At 45.4% G+C, this 19,618-nt stretch overlaps 1 protein-coding gene across 1 annotated transcript in view; it reads left to right on the plus strand.

Annotated features, from left to right (window-relative positions):
- Positions 1–19,618, plus strand: part of PDIA6 (protein disulfide isomerase family A member 6) — a 116,053-nt gene that overhangs the window by 51,656 nt on the left and 44,779 nt on the right. Inside the window, exons 6-7 of the mRNA XM_086926335.1 lie at positions 3,140–3,264; positions 6,853–6,967. Of these exons, the coding sequence (XP_086782461.1) occupies positions 3,140–3,264; positions 6,853–6,967 (240 nt within the window). The remainder of the gene's footprint in view (positions 1–3,139; positions 3,265–6,852; positions 6,968–19,618) is intronic.

Raw genomic sequence — 19,618 nt, forward strand, 5'->3', positions numbered from 1 at the left:
GACGCTGTGTTTTGTTGATATCCAAAATATGAATTAGAACAGCTAATTAGGACTAAAACTACCTGACCGGTGAACTTGAGCAGCTGGCAGGGCCATTGAATCATCGCACCCTTGTAAATCCTTAAGCCACATAAATATTAATAAGGTAACTGGATGTAAAGATTTAAAGGGTAGATTGTTACTAGTGGCATTTCTTTTCAGGTTGAAGGGGCATGGGCAGGCACATGCTCTTGTACTGCAGTACACCGACATATACCCTACATTATTTTGTTACCAATTTTTTTTATGCAATGGCATATCTTTCAATACTAATGTTTAAATGAAACCGTGTGGGCTCATGTACTCCCGTAAATCAGCATTGCGCTAAAAGTACAGCTGTAAACATTCCGAAAATATTAATTTCCGAACATTTACCAGAATTTACATTTCCTAATATATGAACAAGGCTACATTGCAGTAATGTGCGATAATGTGTTGCCTGGCTAAATACTTACAAATTCCCAAAGGCGAGACCGATTGCATTACAAATGCTTGTTTTGTGTGTTTGTGTGTGGGATTTTTTTTATTCTCTGTGCATGGTGGGATGCACAGGTATTAATTAGTATGATTATCAGTAATTTTACATGACCCTACTTGCCCTCAATGGCCCCATAATTTTGTTCATGCAATACATGTTTTATGAATTTGCTCATATTATGTAATTGAGGGTCAAACAAAATTGCAAACTAGTAACAGGCATTCAAGTTTGTACCGTTCGACAACCTTTTAACTGCAGGGAAAAAAACTTGACAATGGAAAAATTATTTACAATTTTTTAAGAACTCAAACCAAAAATATGAAGTTCCCTCATCTAGTAGGTATATATATTATTATAAAATTAACTTCCAAAACATCTGGCCCATAATACCTGGAGCTGGTGGATCAACTTGACAGACCCATTCCAGCTTCCTTCCATAGGTGAGCATTCAGGCTTTGCCTAATGCTAGTCTCAATCCTCAGCCTGTATAGCTCATTGTTAGCTGGGTGCAGAATTGAAACCTGCACCCCCCCTAGTCATTGCTGGTCCTCGCGATTCTAGCCGGGCTTTCAGAGATGGATTATACTCCTAGACTGCCACCTTGTAAAAAAGCATGTTTAGGAGTAAGCATTTACTGACTTGAACAGCCACCAGTATTTACCCCCAAAAGAACTTGCGCCCAACTTTTGGCACCATGGGTAAAGTTTTCGAAACACTGTCCATTGTGGCACCAGCACTTGCATTGAAAAAGGGGCATCTGCTCATTGGTGACCGCAACAACGCCTCAACCTAAGCCTGCTCTGACCTTTGAACCTGATGTGGTCAGCGTAGCAATTTCCCTGGGCAAATCTGAAGGCAGTCCATTTTCGTTTCTACAGAGCTCCTAGCTCAATCTATTTTGGTAATGGCTGCTTCCTTGGTAGGTAATTATTTTCCTACTCTACTGTCTCCAGGTTTTTTGCGAGGAAATGCAAACCAGTATGGCATCCTTTTCCTGGAATACCACCCTGGCCTGCCACAGTCTACAATAGTTGAATCCACTTGACAGCTATAGAGTACATTGTTGAAAAATTGATTATTTGACATGGACAAGTTTCAACCTCAAAGGATAAGGCCACCACCTGTTACATGTCCCACAAGTTAAAAAATGTTAATATATGCTAAATCCTTGGAACGGTGACCCAAAGCAGTCCAGCTAAAACCCAAGGCAATGTGTAAAATATTTAAATAGAGCACACACAGTAAACAAAAGTCACAGAAAATACAATAAAATTCCATCACTAATTTAAAAAAAAAGATTTTATAAGTAAAATGCCACAAGCGACAAAAATGCCATAAAGGGAGCCAGATGCACACATTTTTACGATTTAAATGAAATTCACACGAGAGCACAAAACACCAGTAATAGTCTATTGAAGCAGTAGACTGGAACTTACCCATGATTTGAGGCTGACCCAGATATAAGTGGATCTGTTCCAATGAAAGTCTGGAAGTCAAAATAAATGCAAAAGCAGAAAAAGACGTCATCACTTTTTGAGAAGAAAACATCATCCCTGTGTAGGCCTTCACTGAAATTGAAGCTGCTGCTATGGAACCAATGGCCAGGTACTTGAAGCAATTTGGTCTCGCCGGAGCTTTAAAGAATGGGACACAGAATGGCAATTAGTCCTTTTATCATAGGTGCTGGAAACCTTGACTGGGACAAAGCTGAAATTCTGTCTAATGCTGTAAAACTGCCAGTCGGATACTTTTTCGTGCAGATCCCTATGAAGTTCTGGAAGGAAATATTTTCAAGGTTTCCAAACTTTCTTCTGGTGCCCAAACAATCACAGAGTACACTTCTAGGGCCTTCCAATCTCTGGGGAGGGCATTTTGAGACTCTTAGGGTGTTGGAAATTGACAAACAGCTCAGTGAAGTCCCAATCAAGTTCCCACTGGTCAGGTGAATTCTTGCTTCTACGGACAAATGAGGGTGAGGTCATATGGGGGAGAGAGCAAGGAGAAACATGCGTTTCCTTGGAGTACTAAAAAAAAAAAGTAGTTCATTGATGTGATCCGTTGAAAAATACAAGTAATCCATTAAAACATAGTGGAAAATCTTTGTACAGGTAAGGGACAAACGCAGCAAGAGGAAGGAAAGCCATCAAATAAAAAGCAAACAAAGATTGACAAGCAAGCCAACCAAATATACACAAGGGACTGACCCAAAACCCATGCTAAATATTGGTATTATACACACCTGTTGTTCAGACCTATTAAGAGATGGCTGGGTAAATCTCTTTCCATCTACCAATTACTGCTACTTGACTTCAACCCATGAAGCTCAACACTGCGGCTGGATTGTGCGCACAGTATGAATTTTCTGCAGTGCATCGCATCCTCCTCCTCCTCCTACCCCTTGATGTGCAGATGAGTCAACAATTTCAAGACAACGGTTCTGGACCATCTTTAACTTCCACATTAGAGACTGAGTAAAAAATAATTTTTGAAGGTGAACAACAGTCTAATTGTCCGTAGATTTTGGAGATAACGCGAGATGAAATATGTTTAACGCTGTAGCATACTTTTGTGCATTTGTTGTTTTGACATGCAAATGAGCTTCAATTTATCCTTTTATTGCAGAGTGGAGGAGGCAGTAAGAAAGATGTTGTTGAACTAAACGATGACAACTTTGATTCAACTGTGCTTGACAGTGAAGACGTTTGGCTGGTAGAGTTTTTTGCCCCGTGGTGTGGACACTGTAAAACGTAAGTGTGTCTTGGTTAATTATGAGTATGATTTGTGTGTTGGTCCTAAGTCTGTCAGCCTGGAGTGAGACCTCGTTCCTTGGAGCTTTGAGTTTTTCAAAGTATGTCAACCACTGGTACAGGGAAACCGAAACATCCTTTCTTAACTGCCCTACTTAATGTTCCCTTTGCCATTAAACTAAAGTACAACCTCAAAGCTTTGGTCTCATGCAGTGTCTTATGTTCTTACATTTTACTCGCAGAAGATTCTTTTTATTTTCATTTATTAGTATTGTAGGTAGTTTTCTCAAATGGTATTTCTGAGCAGTTGACTGCATTTTTCTTTTAAATGCTGCATAGCTTTTATGCTTGTAATTTTTTTAACTCTGATTTTAGATACTAAAACCCACTAGCTCTTTATGCAGGCTAGTGTTCAATTTAATATGCTTAAATCCAATTCTCTCTAACTGATGTGGTGTTACAAGATTCCTTGCAGGGCTTACTCAACAGCATATATTATTCATACTAGAGTGAGGGTGGAGTGGGTGTGGGCGACAACTTTCTCTCTCGCCCTTCATTCCAAATGCTAACGGTGAGGAATAGTGAAAATCGCTGGATAGAATTCATGGAATAATCCAAGGCCCAGATTTACATAGACATGATGCAAACCAGGACAGCATGTAAAGTTGCTGCCTTGCATGAACGGGAGAGAGCCGAACTGCGCCATAAATATTACATTTTGGTCCTGTTCTGCTGTCTCCCTGCATCGGTGCACTTTTGGTTGACCGCACTATGTCGATACCCTTCGCGCCATAGGGTATCTTCACTAAAAAAAAAAAAATCAGTTTAATGCCTTTAAGTGCCTAACTTAATACAAGGTCTCTCAAAAGTGACCCAGCTTCAGCTTTTTAAGAATGCCGAAAAATGCTGCTATGTCCCTCCAACATTTTGTTTAAGGAAAAATCAGCAGTGGTAATGTTTCCTGAAAATAGGTCGGGTTGTTTATTCTGGTACAAGAAGGTTCTGTGGCACTAAGCATTTGATTTATTTTTGAGCATCCATTTCAGTAAGCCTTTACAGTGGTGAACATTTTATGCGCCTAGCGTAAGGAGTTACCCAATCTAACAGATAAGGCTAGGCTCATTTACCAGTTTACGAGATTTAGGTGCAATTTCTGGTGGAAATCAGCAGATTCGCTTGTTGGTATGATAGCTTATGGGTTGCCTAAGCTACCACGAGGTTTGGATGAATGGTACATCACACCTGTTCAGTGGAGCCAGTACAGAGTTGATCTGGTTCAAGAGGATGATTCTAGGCCTTAAGACCGCATGAACGCATACGACTGTAGGACACCATATTTGTTATTTAGGCAAACTCTAGCATCTTTGAGAAAGATTTGGGACTCACTCGGATTGGAATGTTGTTTAATATTTTTTCACCTGGATACGGCGATGAAAGTGATTTACTTTATGCTAGGACAACTTAGACACATTGTGGTAGGGGGTCCTTTCTGTTGCCCTTGGATTGAAAGTAGCTGGTGTTTGGACTACCCAAACAGTCTCTTGGAAAGGTACCAGATGGCCAAAGTGCAGAGTCCAGATTACTAGCTCTTGGGTTTAATTTGATGAGCAAACGTGTCGGCTGATAGTTCTGAACTATATACCATGAATGCAATTGGAGTTCTGCTCCAAATAATAATAAGCATCACAAACAACATGTCTTTGCATACTCTTGTGCAGCATTTATCCGGAGTACCACGATCTCTTGCAGCCATTAATTAAAGTGATTAAACATGTGTCTATCTTTGGGAGTATGGGTCCTGTCAATGTGTAAGACAGGATAAATCGTGTGCATCATCAGTGATGTAGGAACAGTCTAAGCAAATTGGAGTTTGAACTATAGTTAAAGTGGTGAGGCTCTTGGAGATAGTAGCTGCTGTCTCCTAGCCACAGGGGCTTACTATACAAGACATCCAGACTATGGAGGCCCTGTTCTGTATCCTATACACATTTGCAGAGCAGCATTAAAGACATGCATTCTATTAAGCTGCATTTTGGCAAAGAAGGCAGCAGGCAAAATAGCATCACAAAATGGTATCCTTAATGAGACTTGTACATTTCGCCACTCCTATTTCGACTGACTATTGTGTTCACACTAGTATAAATGGGATTTAATAAGCAATTTTGCCTGAAAATGCAACATTGACAGTGGTGGTCTTTTTTTGTTGTGTTTTTTTTAATTAAAAAAGACATATTCATAATTAATAATTTTGCTTCCTGAACTGTTACATTCCATGACACAACCTTTAATTTGTTTACTCCATTCTTTTAATGGTCAATTTTAAGAACACCTAAATAGAGAATTCTTCTCTCCAGTGATTTTATTGTGTAATGTACGCCTTCCATAACAATGCGGTTGTTACAACTACCGCGTTGTTAGAATGCAATACGTTTACAACGCAAGTCATTAGCTCGACTTGCACTAGATGGTGCTTCAACATTGGGAATAGTATAATTTACTATTCCAACTCCACCCTGTGCATCAGTAGAGAAGGTGTTCGAATAGTAAATCATACTTTTCCTTAGGTTGGAGAGCCATCTAGAGCAAGTCTATTTGATGACTTGCGATGTAATGGCATCAGGTTGTAACAACGCAGTCATTGTAACGACCACGTTGTAATGCTAACGCGATGTAACAACTGCTTTGTAAAGGTTGTTTCCCTAATAAGAATATAGCATGCTTATTTATTTGCTGGCATCGGGCGAACAAGTCAGTCAGCCAGTGAATTGTTGCTTATCTTTGTGGAAGCCAACGCTGAACATTCTTGGATAGGTACATTTGGATGCTCCGTTAGCTCTCTGGTATTGGAAGGAAATTAAACATTTAAACTAACACAATCCTTTGTTAATTAATATTGCTGAAAAATAGAGAAGCTGGTTTTCCCCACAGAACTGGATTATGAACCATTCAGTAGGGAGGAATTGATTAATGCACCTGCCTGAATATAGGACCAGGCAGTTCCATAGTCCTTGCAATTTCTTTCATCATTAAAGTTAAGATAACATTAAAAATGCATTCTTTGTGTTTGACAGTGGTGTGTCCAGGGAGCACCCTGCGTTGGATCTGTATTTTGTGGTTAGGGTGTGGAGAAGGTCATTGTATTCTCTCTTGAACTTTTATTGTGCCTCTTAACTTTTTTAAAAAGCTTTTATTGTGAATCTGAGTGATAGGAGTATGGAGCTACAGAAACCTACTACTGCTACTTGACTGTGTATCCAAGTAAGTCCTAGTAGAGCGCTTGAGGAATGAAAAATCGGTTTAGAAAATGGGACAGCCAAAACGTTATTTAAACACCAAATAGTAGCTGAACAATATGGCCAGTAGCATACTGAAGGCTTATTCCTGGGTCTTTGTCCAGGGCTTATTTTTTGCCTTTTTCTGCTCCACTTTTGGCAATTCCTATAGTTCTTTAAGTGCACAAAAGACATTGAACAGATCTTGTCGCCTGTGGCACCAAAGTAATAACATGTAACAATAATTGTTACATTCTAAGTTCATTTGTGCGGGATAAATCTCTATCGGTTTTTCAAGTAAATCTTCTCTTGCCAGCCTAGAGCCAGAATGGGCAGCTGCTGCTACAGAGGTTAAAGAACAAACACAAGGAAAAGTGAAATTGGCTGCTGTGGATGCTACCGTGAGCCAGGTGTTAGCCAACCGATATGGGGTTTGTATATTTGTCTATTTTTATATTCAACTTGTAACTGTTTTTATACTCTGAAATGTCAGTCAACTTACCTTGTGTTGTGAGCGCACACTTTAAAACCAATGGGGTAAGACTTGCCTTCTGACTTGCTCATCTCTATCTCAATGGAAGAAAACTTGTTTGCTCTTCAATCTTAAAACGGTTATCTTTCCTCTGTTTTCATTGTTACTGCTGTTACTCAAGACTAAATGTCACTGCTATCAGCTTCTGATTACCTTCCTCTTACCACATGATTGTTATCCTTTCAACTTCTACATAAGTTTCCTGATTTAGCATTCCTCACACACATCATTGTTAACCTTTCAACTCCCCTCATAACCCCCCGCCCCCCACCCCACACCACACCCCAGTATCTTCGCAAACCATTTCTCCACCCCTTCCACTTTTGGTTTCACTCCTTTCAAGCCCCAGTTCTAATATTATGCTGTGTCTTTAGAAAGCTAATCCCCTGACCCTGTTACCTAATTAAAACAATCTCCCCATAGCTACCATCCTATTAGGTGTCTTTCTTCAACCTTTCTTTCATCACTGGGGGTTTCCTGAGTACTTACATGCATGCTATATCCTCCCAATCATTAAAAGTTCTCTTCCAGGGGATCCTCATCAATAGTCATAAGCATTAGAATATTCCCGCCCATGTGCGGGAATATTCTAATGCTTATGACTTTGATGAGGATACCCCTGGAAGAGAACTAGGATTACAGGTAAGTAACTAATCCAACATTTCACTCAAGCTTTCTTCCTTTTCAAATTTCAGTCCAATTGCAACTTTTACTCACCTCATGCACTTTTGTTCTTGATAACTGCTCTTATCTCTAGTTGACTCCAACTTCTCTCTTACTGTACATGTTGTTCTATAATAGTCTGTTTAATGCAGCATTAATTAGACCTAGCTGTCAAGCATCTTGCTCTCACCTGGTTCACTTTTTTGTCGCAAAATGTTTGGATTGGGAGTTTCCCTGCTTGGCGTACAGTTGTATTCATCGGCCCCAGCCACGTTTCCTGCCTATATGTATGTGGTATCCTGTCTTGATTTCGGCAATGGCGTTACGCTATTCTAAGTGTTTGTGCAGTGGTCTAGGACTGTCTCTTGGCATGAGTAAGGTCCGGGATCTGTCTGGTGACCTGCAGGGTTGCATCCTCATGGGCAGATGGTCGGCTACTCTCCCTGTCTTTGGTTTAGCACATTGAGCTGTGGTGGCACTGTGAAGGGTGTGACTGAAGACCGCAAAGTGAAGGGCCCTTTAGAGTCCCAGCATTTTCTTTTCCTGAGTAGTGTGATGAAGACATCCAGGTGCTGAAAATTACATCCCCTATTGCCTATGTCGGTGCTTTAGACTGAATGCCACCATGCTGTGAGAAGCATGACCCAGTTCAAAGGCTTAAAAAGTAGCCAGGACTGGAAATTTGAAAGGAGAGCCACCCCAAACTGGTTCCTAAAGTGCAGATGGTGTACACACTCCTGTCTTCTGTTATCACACTTGTTCCAGTTCTTTATGAACATGGAATGGAATGATCCAGAGTACTAAGAGGGCTGTTGGATGGGGGGGGGTGGGGGCTTATGGGGCGGGGGGGGGGCGGAGGTGGGGGTGCGGAGCGTAGCGTGCCTGGCTAGGAGATGGCTGCTGCTTGAGCGAGCTCCATAACCAGTCCCCACTATCAGTTAGGAATCGACCTCATCCGTGGGAGAAGTCACCAGGAAATTATTGTACAACATTGTGCCTGTGAAGTGCTTACCAATGGTGTGTTTCTGGGTGCCGGCAGCGCCATTGAAGCGCCGATCCTTGGCTGCCTCGGGTGTGGCCTGGCTGAAAGAAACTGCGTGGCCCATTCAAGTTGCGGTGCTGCGCTGTGTCGTTCCTCCTTCGTTCCCGGGCCTGGCGAACTGCTGACCATGCAGCAAGTGCCCGGTCACACTGACGGGCGGTGAGGGAGTCCGGTGCCTGACTGATTGGGCCGCCTTGGTCTAATCACCCGACAACGGCGTGGCACAGAACTGCCTGAAGCCTCTGGAGATCACGGCCGAAAACGCTGGGGTGGCCGTTGTTGGAGGCAAAGAACGGGAGCACGGTGAGCCATCCAGATATCCGAGGTGTGGCTGCAGCGAGGCGCTTTGCGGATGGGGCCCCCTAGTGCCTGGGCTGGCTTCGGCCTGATCTTCTGTGTGGCGGGTTTGGCCTGGCAACCCTGAGTGGAAACAATGAGTGCTGGTGACGGTTGGCTCCCGCGTTGTGTGCAGCAGTCTGCTACCTTGGGAGACCCATAAGAATCCTAGTGAGCCCTGCCTTTACACTGTGTCGGACCCAGCGGCTGGGCTCACTTGGGGGCGCGTGGCACGATCCATTCATCCACACAGTCTCGCCACCTGCGTTTTTCACCGCCTACAAATATGGAAAGTGCAGCAACCTGTGGTCACTGTAAAGCGGAGTAGGTATAGCGTTCTGCCCTGCACTCCACAGCTAACGGAGGTTCATAGCTGCGCTGCACGTGCTAGTGTGGGATTCCCGGTCTGGACTCTGGCTGTGAGACTGGTGCTACAGAGCAATCGGAAAAGTCGACAAAACGCAGTCTACACTGCAGTTTGAGCAGGTAAAATCACGGCACCGATGTGGGCGCCAAATCGGCCAACTCGGGTCAAAGCGATACGGTCGAAGAGTCTGGTGACATTCACCAAATATTGACAGCCATGCAAAAAAGTCTAACTACAATTGATGGCAAAATTGACTCTTAGGGCCTACTAAATGGATCGCATGTCTGGGTGGATTGATAAGCATGCTGAGCGCCTGGACATAACAGAGAGGCGGGTGTCTGAAGTGGAAGATGTCCAAACGGAAGTAGATAACACCCAGAAGCAAATGGAACGCTCCTCACTGTGTTACAAGATAAGGTGGAGAATTTGGAGGCTAGATCAAGGAGTAGCAACTTGCGCTTTGTTGGCCTTCCAAAAATCCACAGCAACCGGCAATATGGAGGTCTTTCCGGAACAGCTATTGTTGACCTCTTGGTCGCGACACTTTCTCCACTAAGTTTATTGAGGAGTGTGCCCATCCCTCCTTAGGCCTCAAGCCACCTCCTGGGTCAGCCCCTGACCTGTGATTACAAGATTGCAAAATTATAAGGACAGGGAAGCTGCCATTAAACGTGCAAGGGAGCTGCGTGAACTCAAGTTAGAGGGCTCATCGCTTTCACCATTCCTGGATTTCATCCTGAAGGTGCAGGAGGCGAAACGGCAATTTGCTCCCCTGAACCGCAAGCTGCTAGAGCTTAACCTAGAGTATGCTATGCTGTATCCAGCCAGGCTGAGGGTCACGATGAATGGCAGGCCAAGAATATACGCGGATCCCAAGACTCTTCAAAAGGCCCTCAAAGAATACGGCAAGTTGGATATGCGGTGCCAGAAGCGGAGGGGCAAGTCAGTATGCCTGGCGGAGGACTGGACGAGCAAGATTGACACTTGCCTAGTTTGTGTATCTCTCACTTCTCTCCTTTGGTATGTCGAATAAGGTGTTCAAGTATCGGATTTCTTGTGATATGTTAGATGCTCCTGGCACCTTGGGTACTTCAGGTGCTGTGGTAATGACAGATTTTTAGGCTGCCAGCAGAGCAGGGCTATACTGTGATAATAATCCCACTAATATTACTTGTTGGCTTGTCCTTCTGCTGCACGGTTGTTCTCCCGGAGGCGAATTATTGACTACCTAGACTTATCAGTGTATTTTGGGGACATTCTCCCCCAAGTGAAACATATGGTGATGGACAGTTACAATTTACAAGAGAAGTAAGTGCATCTGCCGGTAACATCTGCCCCTGTGTAATGTAATGTTTACATGCGGGTGTGAGGGTAATGTATTGACTATGCTAAGTTGGGGCTTGCATGGCTTGGGTGGGGGGGTGTTATGAATAAAACACTTTCACACTGAAGTCTAAACAAAAATCATAAGACTCTAGCATCGGGGTTGTTGCTGCGGGAGAGTTGGGTGCATATGGCTGGAGCACGGTTTACCAGACACAGCAAGGGTTGACACAGGTTTTACCTTAACAGAAGCCGATTTTTGACTTGGAACGTGAGGGGCCTTAATGACTTTAGAAAGCTGCGTAAAGTTGTGGCTATCTTAAATGACATGAGGTTGCTCCAGGAGACGCACTTGCTCCAGATAGTAATAAGCTCTTGCGTAAGCAACTCCAGGGTCATTTCCACGCCCCAGGGTTTACAACGCATTTCAGGGGGGTGCTCACATGGGTTAACCCAAATTCAGGGATTTCACTGGATGCTCTGGACGTTGATCCCAACAGTAGATATGTGCTGTTGAGGTGTCGTGGGAAAGGAGTGGACACTCACATATTTAACATCTAGGGTCCCAACTATCACAACCCGCAATTTTATCACACAACTCAAACGCATGCGGAAAGATACCCCTCTATCTCAAATATGGGCGGGGGCGACCTCACTTGTGTCCTGGATCCGTCGCTAGATTGCTCAAGGGGTCTACCTCGACTTCCCTCTGCAGCAGCTAGAGCCATATGCAACTCTGCCACACAATTAGACCTTCTCGATGTCTGGCACGTGTGGGGCCCTGGGGTGGGGGGTTTCACCCATTATTCAGCCCCTCACAACATTCACACCAGAATTGACTACTGGCTTATCTCCAAATTACTGTACCCACGTGTGTACGGCTGCTCGCTACTGCCACACTTTTTTTCTGACCATTCCCCTGAAGCCTGCTCCCTTCACATGGAGGTTTCCCCCATGGTCTCTCTTGGACACAGTATTTAAATCAGTTGGCTGTAGCTATAGAGGGTTTTTTTTAGACAAATATTGGCTCAGTCCAGCATTTCTCCACGTATCGGAAATAGTCAAAGTGTTAGAGGGGTAGCCATATCCAAGCATGCAGGAGTCCTTCGCTCTATCAGAAATTAACTGTTGACTCTTGAGGACCAGTAAATCCGCATTGAGCTGGCTATCCTGAAAGGTGGCGATGCTCAGATCGCTGAAGGTCCCCCAAAAACTCTGGAGGAATACCACGAGACTGCAGATAGTGAGTTGAAGCATATGGAGAAATATGCTGTCTAAAACTTACGGGAGGGAGAAAGGCCGGGCTCGGTGCTTGCAGCACTGCGAATCGGGCATGGTGACAGAGTTACGTGATGTAGGGGGTGACCTGCTGAGGGACCCAATAAAGATAGCTGAGAGATTTAGCAGATATTACGTGGATCTGTATAGCTCTAATGTAAAGGTAGATGACCCAGTCATTCTGGATTATTTAGAGCATATGCGATTGCCATGGCTTACTAATGAGCACAGGGAGTACCTAATAAACCCACTGGATCCCAGAGAAGTATGTACAGAGCTTAACACAATGCGCAACAGCAGCGCTCCGGGACAAAATGGCCTCACAGTGACTTTTTATAAAGCATATAAAGAGCTTCCCATACCACATCTGATCACTCTGTTTGGGGAGATAGGAGGAGGGTGGGCTCATGCCCCCTTTGATGAGGGAGGCCTTAATGATAACATTACTAAAGTCAGGGAAGCCCCCAAATGAATTTTCGGTTTATAGGCCACTGTTGCTTTGGAACGTGCATACCAAAATATTTGCTAAAGTTTAGCGAATAGGGTGGCTCTGTTAGTCCTGATCTTGGTCGGGCCAGAGCAGGTTAGTTTTGTCCCATATATTTGTATCATATAATCCGAGGACAGTTTTCTGGACCATCCAGCATGTAAAGCCTGAGATCAAAGCTGCTGCAGTCTTCCTTGACGCAGAAAAGGCTTTTTACTCAGTAGAGTAGGCCTTTATAAAAGCAGTGTTGACGCGAATAGGTGTGGGGAGGTCATCCTCAAATTGGTGTCAGTCCTATACAATACTCCAGTTGCTAGGGTTAGAACTTGGGACGTGGTCACAGCTCCCTTTAGGGGTTTCGAGGGGCACGCAATAGGGCTGCGCACTGTCCCAGTTGTTATACGTCTTAGTGGCTAAGCCTCTGGCATGTGCCTTGATGGAATATCACAGACACAGATATTTGTTTCCCTAATTGCAACCTCGTCATGTCATCCTATGCACACAATATGCTTTTGTATGTGCAGGAGCTAGGGACTAATCTAACCCCAATACTGAGTGAGGTGATGTGGTTTGGCGAAAATTCTGGTCTCCGAATTAACTGGGCTAAATCCATTATTTTCCCCATGACCCCGGCCATGACCGTGATAATTGGATTACCATCTGCAGTGGTCCTCCGACCCAGTGCGCTATTTAGGAGTGCAGGTCCATACAGATTTGGAGCGGGTGATCGATGAGAACTATGGCAAAGCAGTTACTAGACTTGAAAAGGATATTAACCGGTGGATTTGGCTGCCTCTATCATTAATGGGTTGCATGTCTCTTATGAAAATGGTAGTCCTCCCTAGATTTTTTTTTCTTGTTCCTAAAAATCCCAATGGTGCTTTTGAAGCAAATGTTCAAAGTTAGTTGTTCATTACTAGAGCGACTGGGCTGGGAATCATCCTCTGATTAAATGGGAAGTTTTACATTGCCCTACTCCATGGAAGGTCTTGAAGCCCCTGATTTGGAATTGTATTACAGATTGGCACAGTGCTCCCACACTTATTATTGCATACACGGCCCACAGAATCTTCCACACTTGCAGATTGAAAGTGTGGCGCCTGCTCCTGCCCTCTCCCCCAAAAGCAATTTCAGGCCCCTTCTAGACGGTCGGGTATTCTGTATTCTGTCAACTCAACAGACCATGCTTGGCAGTATTTATTGAAAAGACTGCCTGGAGCCCTCCTGTACTCCCCACCCCATGATCCCGGTGGAATGGTGTCACTGGCTTTCAATCATCTTAGAAAAGAAAGTGTTACCAGCCCTTTTGACTCTCAATATCACTAAAATGGCTGATTTATTTTCCGAGGGTAGAGCCTGAAGGTAGGCTGAGATTGAGAAGGAGGGGCATGACTTCACGCCACTCGCATAGTTTCGCTTTTACAGGGTCAGGCATGCTTAGCACGAGTTGCTGGGAGATGATTTGCAGGAGCCTCCTGAGTTGGTCTCCCTCTCTTTCCTCCTGCGCTCTGCCTCTCCCAACAAGATGGTTTTTAACATATATGATATGTCCCAAGAATTTAGAAGGACACAATACATCCAGGCCAGATTGGAATGGCACAGTGACTTGGGGGTTGCTCTGGACGATAGCACTTGGTGGTACTGCTGTGAGGTCACTCTGCAGATCTCACTTAACGGGAGGCATCCCCTTATCAATGGAGTCTATCATACTCTGGAGAGACTGCTACAATACGGTCTCAGATACAGCGCTCTGTGAGCGATGCAGGGCGAGCACGGCTGCGTTCATGCATGTTCTTGGTTCTGCCCAACGATCATCGAATTTTGGAGGCAGATCTTCCAAGCTTCGAACGAAATTGCTAGGCTTTCACTATCGCCGGACCCGCTACTAGCATTACTGGACTACACTAGAAAACTACAGAAGGGTGTGAGGCGGTTAATAGCAATGGGACTACTTCTTGCCAAGCGTAGAATTGCAGTGCGTTGGGCCCGTGGGCCTGCGCCGTCTATAGCTGACTGGACCAAGGATATGGTATATTGTAACACGCAGTCAGTTGTACAATGAGCTATTACCCCCCCCCCCCCAGGGTCATCCCAAAAGCTTCTGGGGATGATATCCGCAATACCTGGTTGGGAAAGAAACCAGTGGACCGAAAGGAATCAATCTTGTTTCACTATGCTGATCTGTTCTATGTATAGCTCCAGAATTAATGTTACTCCTGAGTTAGATGGGAGTTAAGGTATGTCAGGGTTGTTTAGGCCCAGCATAGAGAATACTAAGTGATCGGACAGATGCGGTCGCATGTCAGCAATGCAACAATGCCCCAAACAGTTATGTTTATTGTCTGTATAAATTGCCTCGAGTATAATTTTTTTTTTTTTGCTCATATCATTGCATACAGTGTGAAGCAAATGTTTGAAAGAAATGTCTAAATAAAATAATTTTAAAAAAAAGAGGGGTGCGGACTACAAGATCTGATGTCTGTCCAATAGCCAGCTACCAAGAGGTGTGAGGGGGGCGTCATTTGAGTCTACCCCTTGCCGGAAGAGCTATTTACCTAACTTGAAGTACCTGTAAGACAGCCTGCTCACTAAGTGTTGGGGAGGTAACAGACTGTTCACTTTGTGTTCTTGGCAGGAATTGTCAATATGCCTTGAAGCCCATGCAGGGCTGTGATCCTAGCTGGCGTGGCTTATACTGCCATTGTGTTAGGGAAAGAACAGCGTGTACCTTGCCATTGTACCCAGAAGAAAATGCAGCTTGACCTTTGCTGTCGTGCTGAAAAATTGCGGTCTGAACCGAGCTGCCTTGCTCGTAAGAATTTAGGTGTGTGAGTGGCCTTGTTGCCCTGCTGAAATCAGCCTATGCGTGCCTGCATGCATTGAAGATTGGCCATAATGATATTGGCTCAAGCAGGGCCTCACTAATAGCAGGGTATAGGAACGTGCCCCTTTTTGACATGGTCACCCCAACTTTTTGTCTGTTATCTGATGCAGTTTTTTTGACAGCACTGCATTGAGCTCCTGCTATCCAGGTCCCCGGTGCCAGAACTCTCTCCTGGAAACCGTACAATTGTTCCCCCAATTGGCAATACTTTTAGCACCCCAAGTGAGCCTCTAGTAAATAGTACCCCTGATACAGGCCAAGGTGGTATCTCTGCTTAAAAAAAACCCACCCTGGATCTATCTAAGCCTGAGAATTTCTGCCCGATTTCCCTCCTGCCATGGGCGTCTAAGATCACTGAGGCCTGTATTAACTCGTTACTAACAGATTTCCTAAACACCAATAACATCTTGGACCCTTCCAGAATAGATTCCGTCCGGGATCTCCGGGTTGCACTAGATGGTAGGCGCAGTTCGGTACTGGTATTATTGGACCTTAGTGCGGCATTCGATGCGGTTTCCCATTCCATCTTGCTGCGACGTCTTGGGGAGGTAGGCATAGCGGGCACCGCTCTGGAGTGGCTGCCCTGGTATCTTGCAGGGAGGATATTTCAGGTGTCTGCCCCCCTCCCCCCCTTTTCACCTCTGGTGTTCAGAACACCAAACAAAGGGTGCCACAGGTCTCCTCTCTGAGCCCACTGCTGTTTAACCTGTACTTCTAACCTCTGGCTCTTGTAGCCAAAAGTAGAGGTCTGACTATTGTCTCCTACGCAGATGACACAGAGTTGGTAGAGGAACTCTCTGATGACCCCACGCGGGGTGCTCCCAAGTTTCGGAGCGATCTTGCGGCCGTAGCCTGGTGGATGACTGCCAGCTGTATCCAATTTAATGCTAACAAGTCAGAGGTGGTGTTGGTAGGGAATGACCCCGGGCTCTGGAGCGAGCACTGGTGGCCCGAAACCCTTGGTAATGCCCCACTTACTGTGTTTTTTTGACGCACCAACACAGCAAGTCATCTTCCAGGCCTCGATTTCGTCGGGACTGGATTATGCCAATTCACTATATCTAGGGTCAGACAAGGCAGGAATTCTTAGACTCCAAATGGTCCAAAATGCGGCTGCCAGAACCCTCCTTGGTCTCCGTAGAGCCTGTCCTGTGTCAGATGCCATTTGCCGACTCAATTGGTTTCCCTTGGCCAGGCGGATTGAGTTTGAGACTCTCTGCTTGGCCTTCAAGATTTTGAATCCTGCAACTCCAGGAATCTTGGCCGACCTGTTGCTGCCATATGTACCAACACGCCAACTCTGATCCTTGGGGCAAAACTTGGTAGTGGTCCTCCGGGTAAGGAGGGTACGCGCGCGGGGGGGACACTCGTTCCGTGTTATGGCTGCAAAACTGTGGAACTCTCTTCCGGTACAGATCCGCAGTTTGAACATCTACCTAGCTTTATGGAAATCCGTCAAAACACACCTCTTTCCGCTGTTGTAGATCTTTCTGCCCCACCCCTGTTTGGTTCCTACTGCTGTTAGCGCCAGGACGCCTCTTTGCTGGGGCAGCTGCCGCGCTCTATCAGATGTTATAACATAATATAACATAACATAACATACCTAGGTCAAGGTGGGCAAAGATGTTCCCTAAGGGCTGCAGCCTGTGTTGACACCCTAAGGGACCCCTCAGCACCCATATGCAAACTGCCATTGCAGGCTGCGTGCCATGGGGCAGAGAAAAGTGAAGACCCAAGATGGCACACCCTGTGTTTGCCATGCCTGCAAAGACTGCATACAGTATAGGTAAGTAACCCTTACAGAAAGCCTTACATCCTAAGGCAGGGTGCACTATACTATATATGTGGACATATCTGCATGAGCAGATATGCCCCTGTGACGTCTAAGTCGATTCTTAGATGTTACAAGTGGACAGGGAAGCCATTTTGAGTACATGTGCTGGACACTGGTATTCACAAGTTCCCCAGCTACATGTTGGCTTCACTGAAACTAGAGATGTCTGGTATCAAAAACTCGTTGTTATAATCCCACACAGATTCCATTGAAAGATTTATTAATACATGCACCCAAAGGGCACCTTAGAGGAGCCTCCTGAAAACCTACCGACTATTACTGCTCTGGCTGACTGGTGTGGACCAGCCTGCCACCACAGACTGATTTCTGCCCCCTGCTAGTGAGAACCTGCACTCTCTGAGGGCAGAAACGGTGCCTGCTCCGGCTGGAGGAGTTTGTCACCGCTTCCCAGCAGGATGGCTAAGTGATCAGCATATCAAGGCAGAAGGCTTCAAAGGCCTCTGATGCCTTTGATATGCGACCCAAGTCTTCCTCAGACCATTGAAATGCCACCCCCTGCCCTGAGCTCATTTAGCACCATGACAGGTGGGAAAATTAGACGGGAAGCATGTTCCCGTTCCAGGCTAGTACCACACCTATGGTGGGCTACCTGATGTGGACACTACTTTTAGAAATTCCACAATCTTAGTGCTGGTGGAATTAGGCTGTCTGGTTCAGGATTATTACCATATCGCACAGGAAGAGGTCATATATAAAGGGTGTAGACACCCTAAAGGTAAGTAGTTAATTGACTACTACCTGTCACTCCCATAATGCCTCTAAATTGAGTGTTTAGGTGGTACCTCTGACACCAGGAACTTAGATTTGACAGATAAGTAGAAGAGGACACTGAAAGCCACGAGGAAAAGCGAGAACTGAAGACTGCTCTGGACGTTTGCCGCCAAACCCTGCCTGTCTGTCCCAAGCCTCGACAGTCGTTACCAGCGACTCATCCTGCAGCTGACCAGCTTCCAAGCACTTCAGGAGGCTGCCAGCCTTTTGCAAATTGCCAGCAAATCCCCCTTTGAGTAGAGGATCTACTACCCTGCGATCCGCAGGCAACGTAAAGCAGAGTCCGGTTCAGAGTTGCTGCTCACTGGCCTGTGCAATGCCTCGGTCCCCCAGGAAGAGGTACCTGTGCTCCTGAATGTCAGATCTCTTCCCCCACCAAGTGAGAGGACACCAACAGGAGCTGCACAGGACCAACACCCGGTCTACCAGACCCCTTGCAGCAAGTCAAGACCTTGAGAGTCCAGTCGGGGCTCCCAACGACTCGGAGACAAAACAGCCATCGAGGGACATCAGAACAGCAGAGACTCGCTTCCAGAGTGGTCCAGCTGCCCTGAGTTTGGACCCTCAACTGCAAGGTCCTAGGACACAAAGAGCCCAGTCTACCTTTCCACTCCGCATCCTAGCGCCCCTGCCTGGGTAACGACAGACACTGTGCTTTCTTGTTTCTAGGACCCTTTTGATACAAGCCCAACTCCCACACCCTCTGCAGCCTGTTTGTAGGTGCCCCCACCCCTCAATTTACCAACCTAGTTCGCACAGCTACTAACACTATCAGCACGTCTGCACCCAGACTCTCCAGGGCAGGTAACGAGTAACTAACTGCGGGTGGTACTTTGGATCTTGGCCCCCTACCACCCGAAGTCCTGAAGGAGACACCCAGATAACTGTATGCAACATAAGCCTTTTCTCACATAGTGAAGCATTGCTGCGTAAAGACGCATTGAATTAAACTATTTACTTGCCTGTAAAAATTCATATTTAAAAAAGTACTTGCTTGATAAAGTTCTTGTAATCAAGATTAATTTAAATATATTACTTATTTTTCTAAATTGGTCTCGGATTTATTCTTTAGAGTGTGTCTCATTTATTACCCCTGTGAGCAGAACAAATGCTTAGCATTACCCTCTGGTAGGCCTAAGTGGTTGCAAACACTACCACAAAAGACTCCACTATGTACAGAGCACCTGTACATGTGTGGTCCAGACTTTTTCAGGGAGTGCTGTCCCACTGTTCTAGTCCACCACCTACAACTATCGACCTTTGGCCTTTTTAGATGTGAAGCAGCAACCTTGCCAAAGATGTGTCTGGCGAGTTGTTCCGCGCATCCACAGATGAGGCTCTGCAAGAGCTGCTGCGTGCTTGTCCAGAAATAGGAGCGAGAGAGCGTGCGGATTCAAAACTGGGTGGCTGTGTATTGCAGAATCCGCCATGGGATGAGCAGTTAAGCCACACCCTTTGAGAACTGTAAACGTTAACTGTCTTAGTGGGTGTACTTTACTTTAAAAGAAGGTCAACTTCATCTGTGCCTAATCATGCTATTACAT

This window comes from Lissotriton vulgaris, chromosome 6 (assembly GCF_964263255.1).
Source record: "Lissotriton vulgaris chromosome 6, aLisVul1.2, whole genome shotgun sequence".
NCBI lineage: Eukaryota > Metazoa > Chordata > Amphibia > Caudata > Salamandridae > Lissotriton > Lissotriton vulgaris.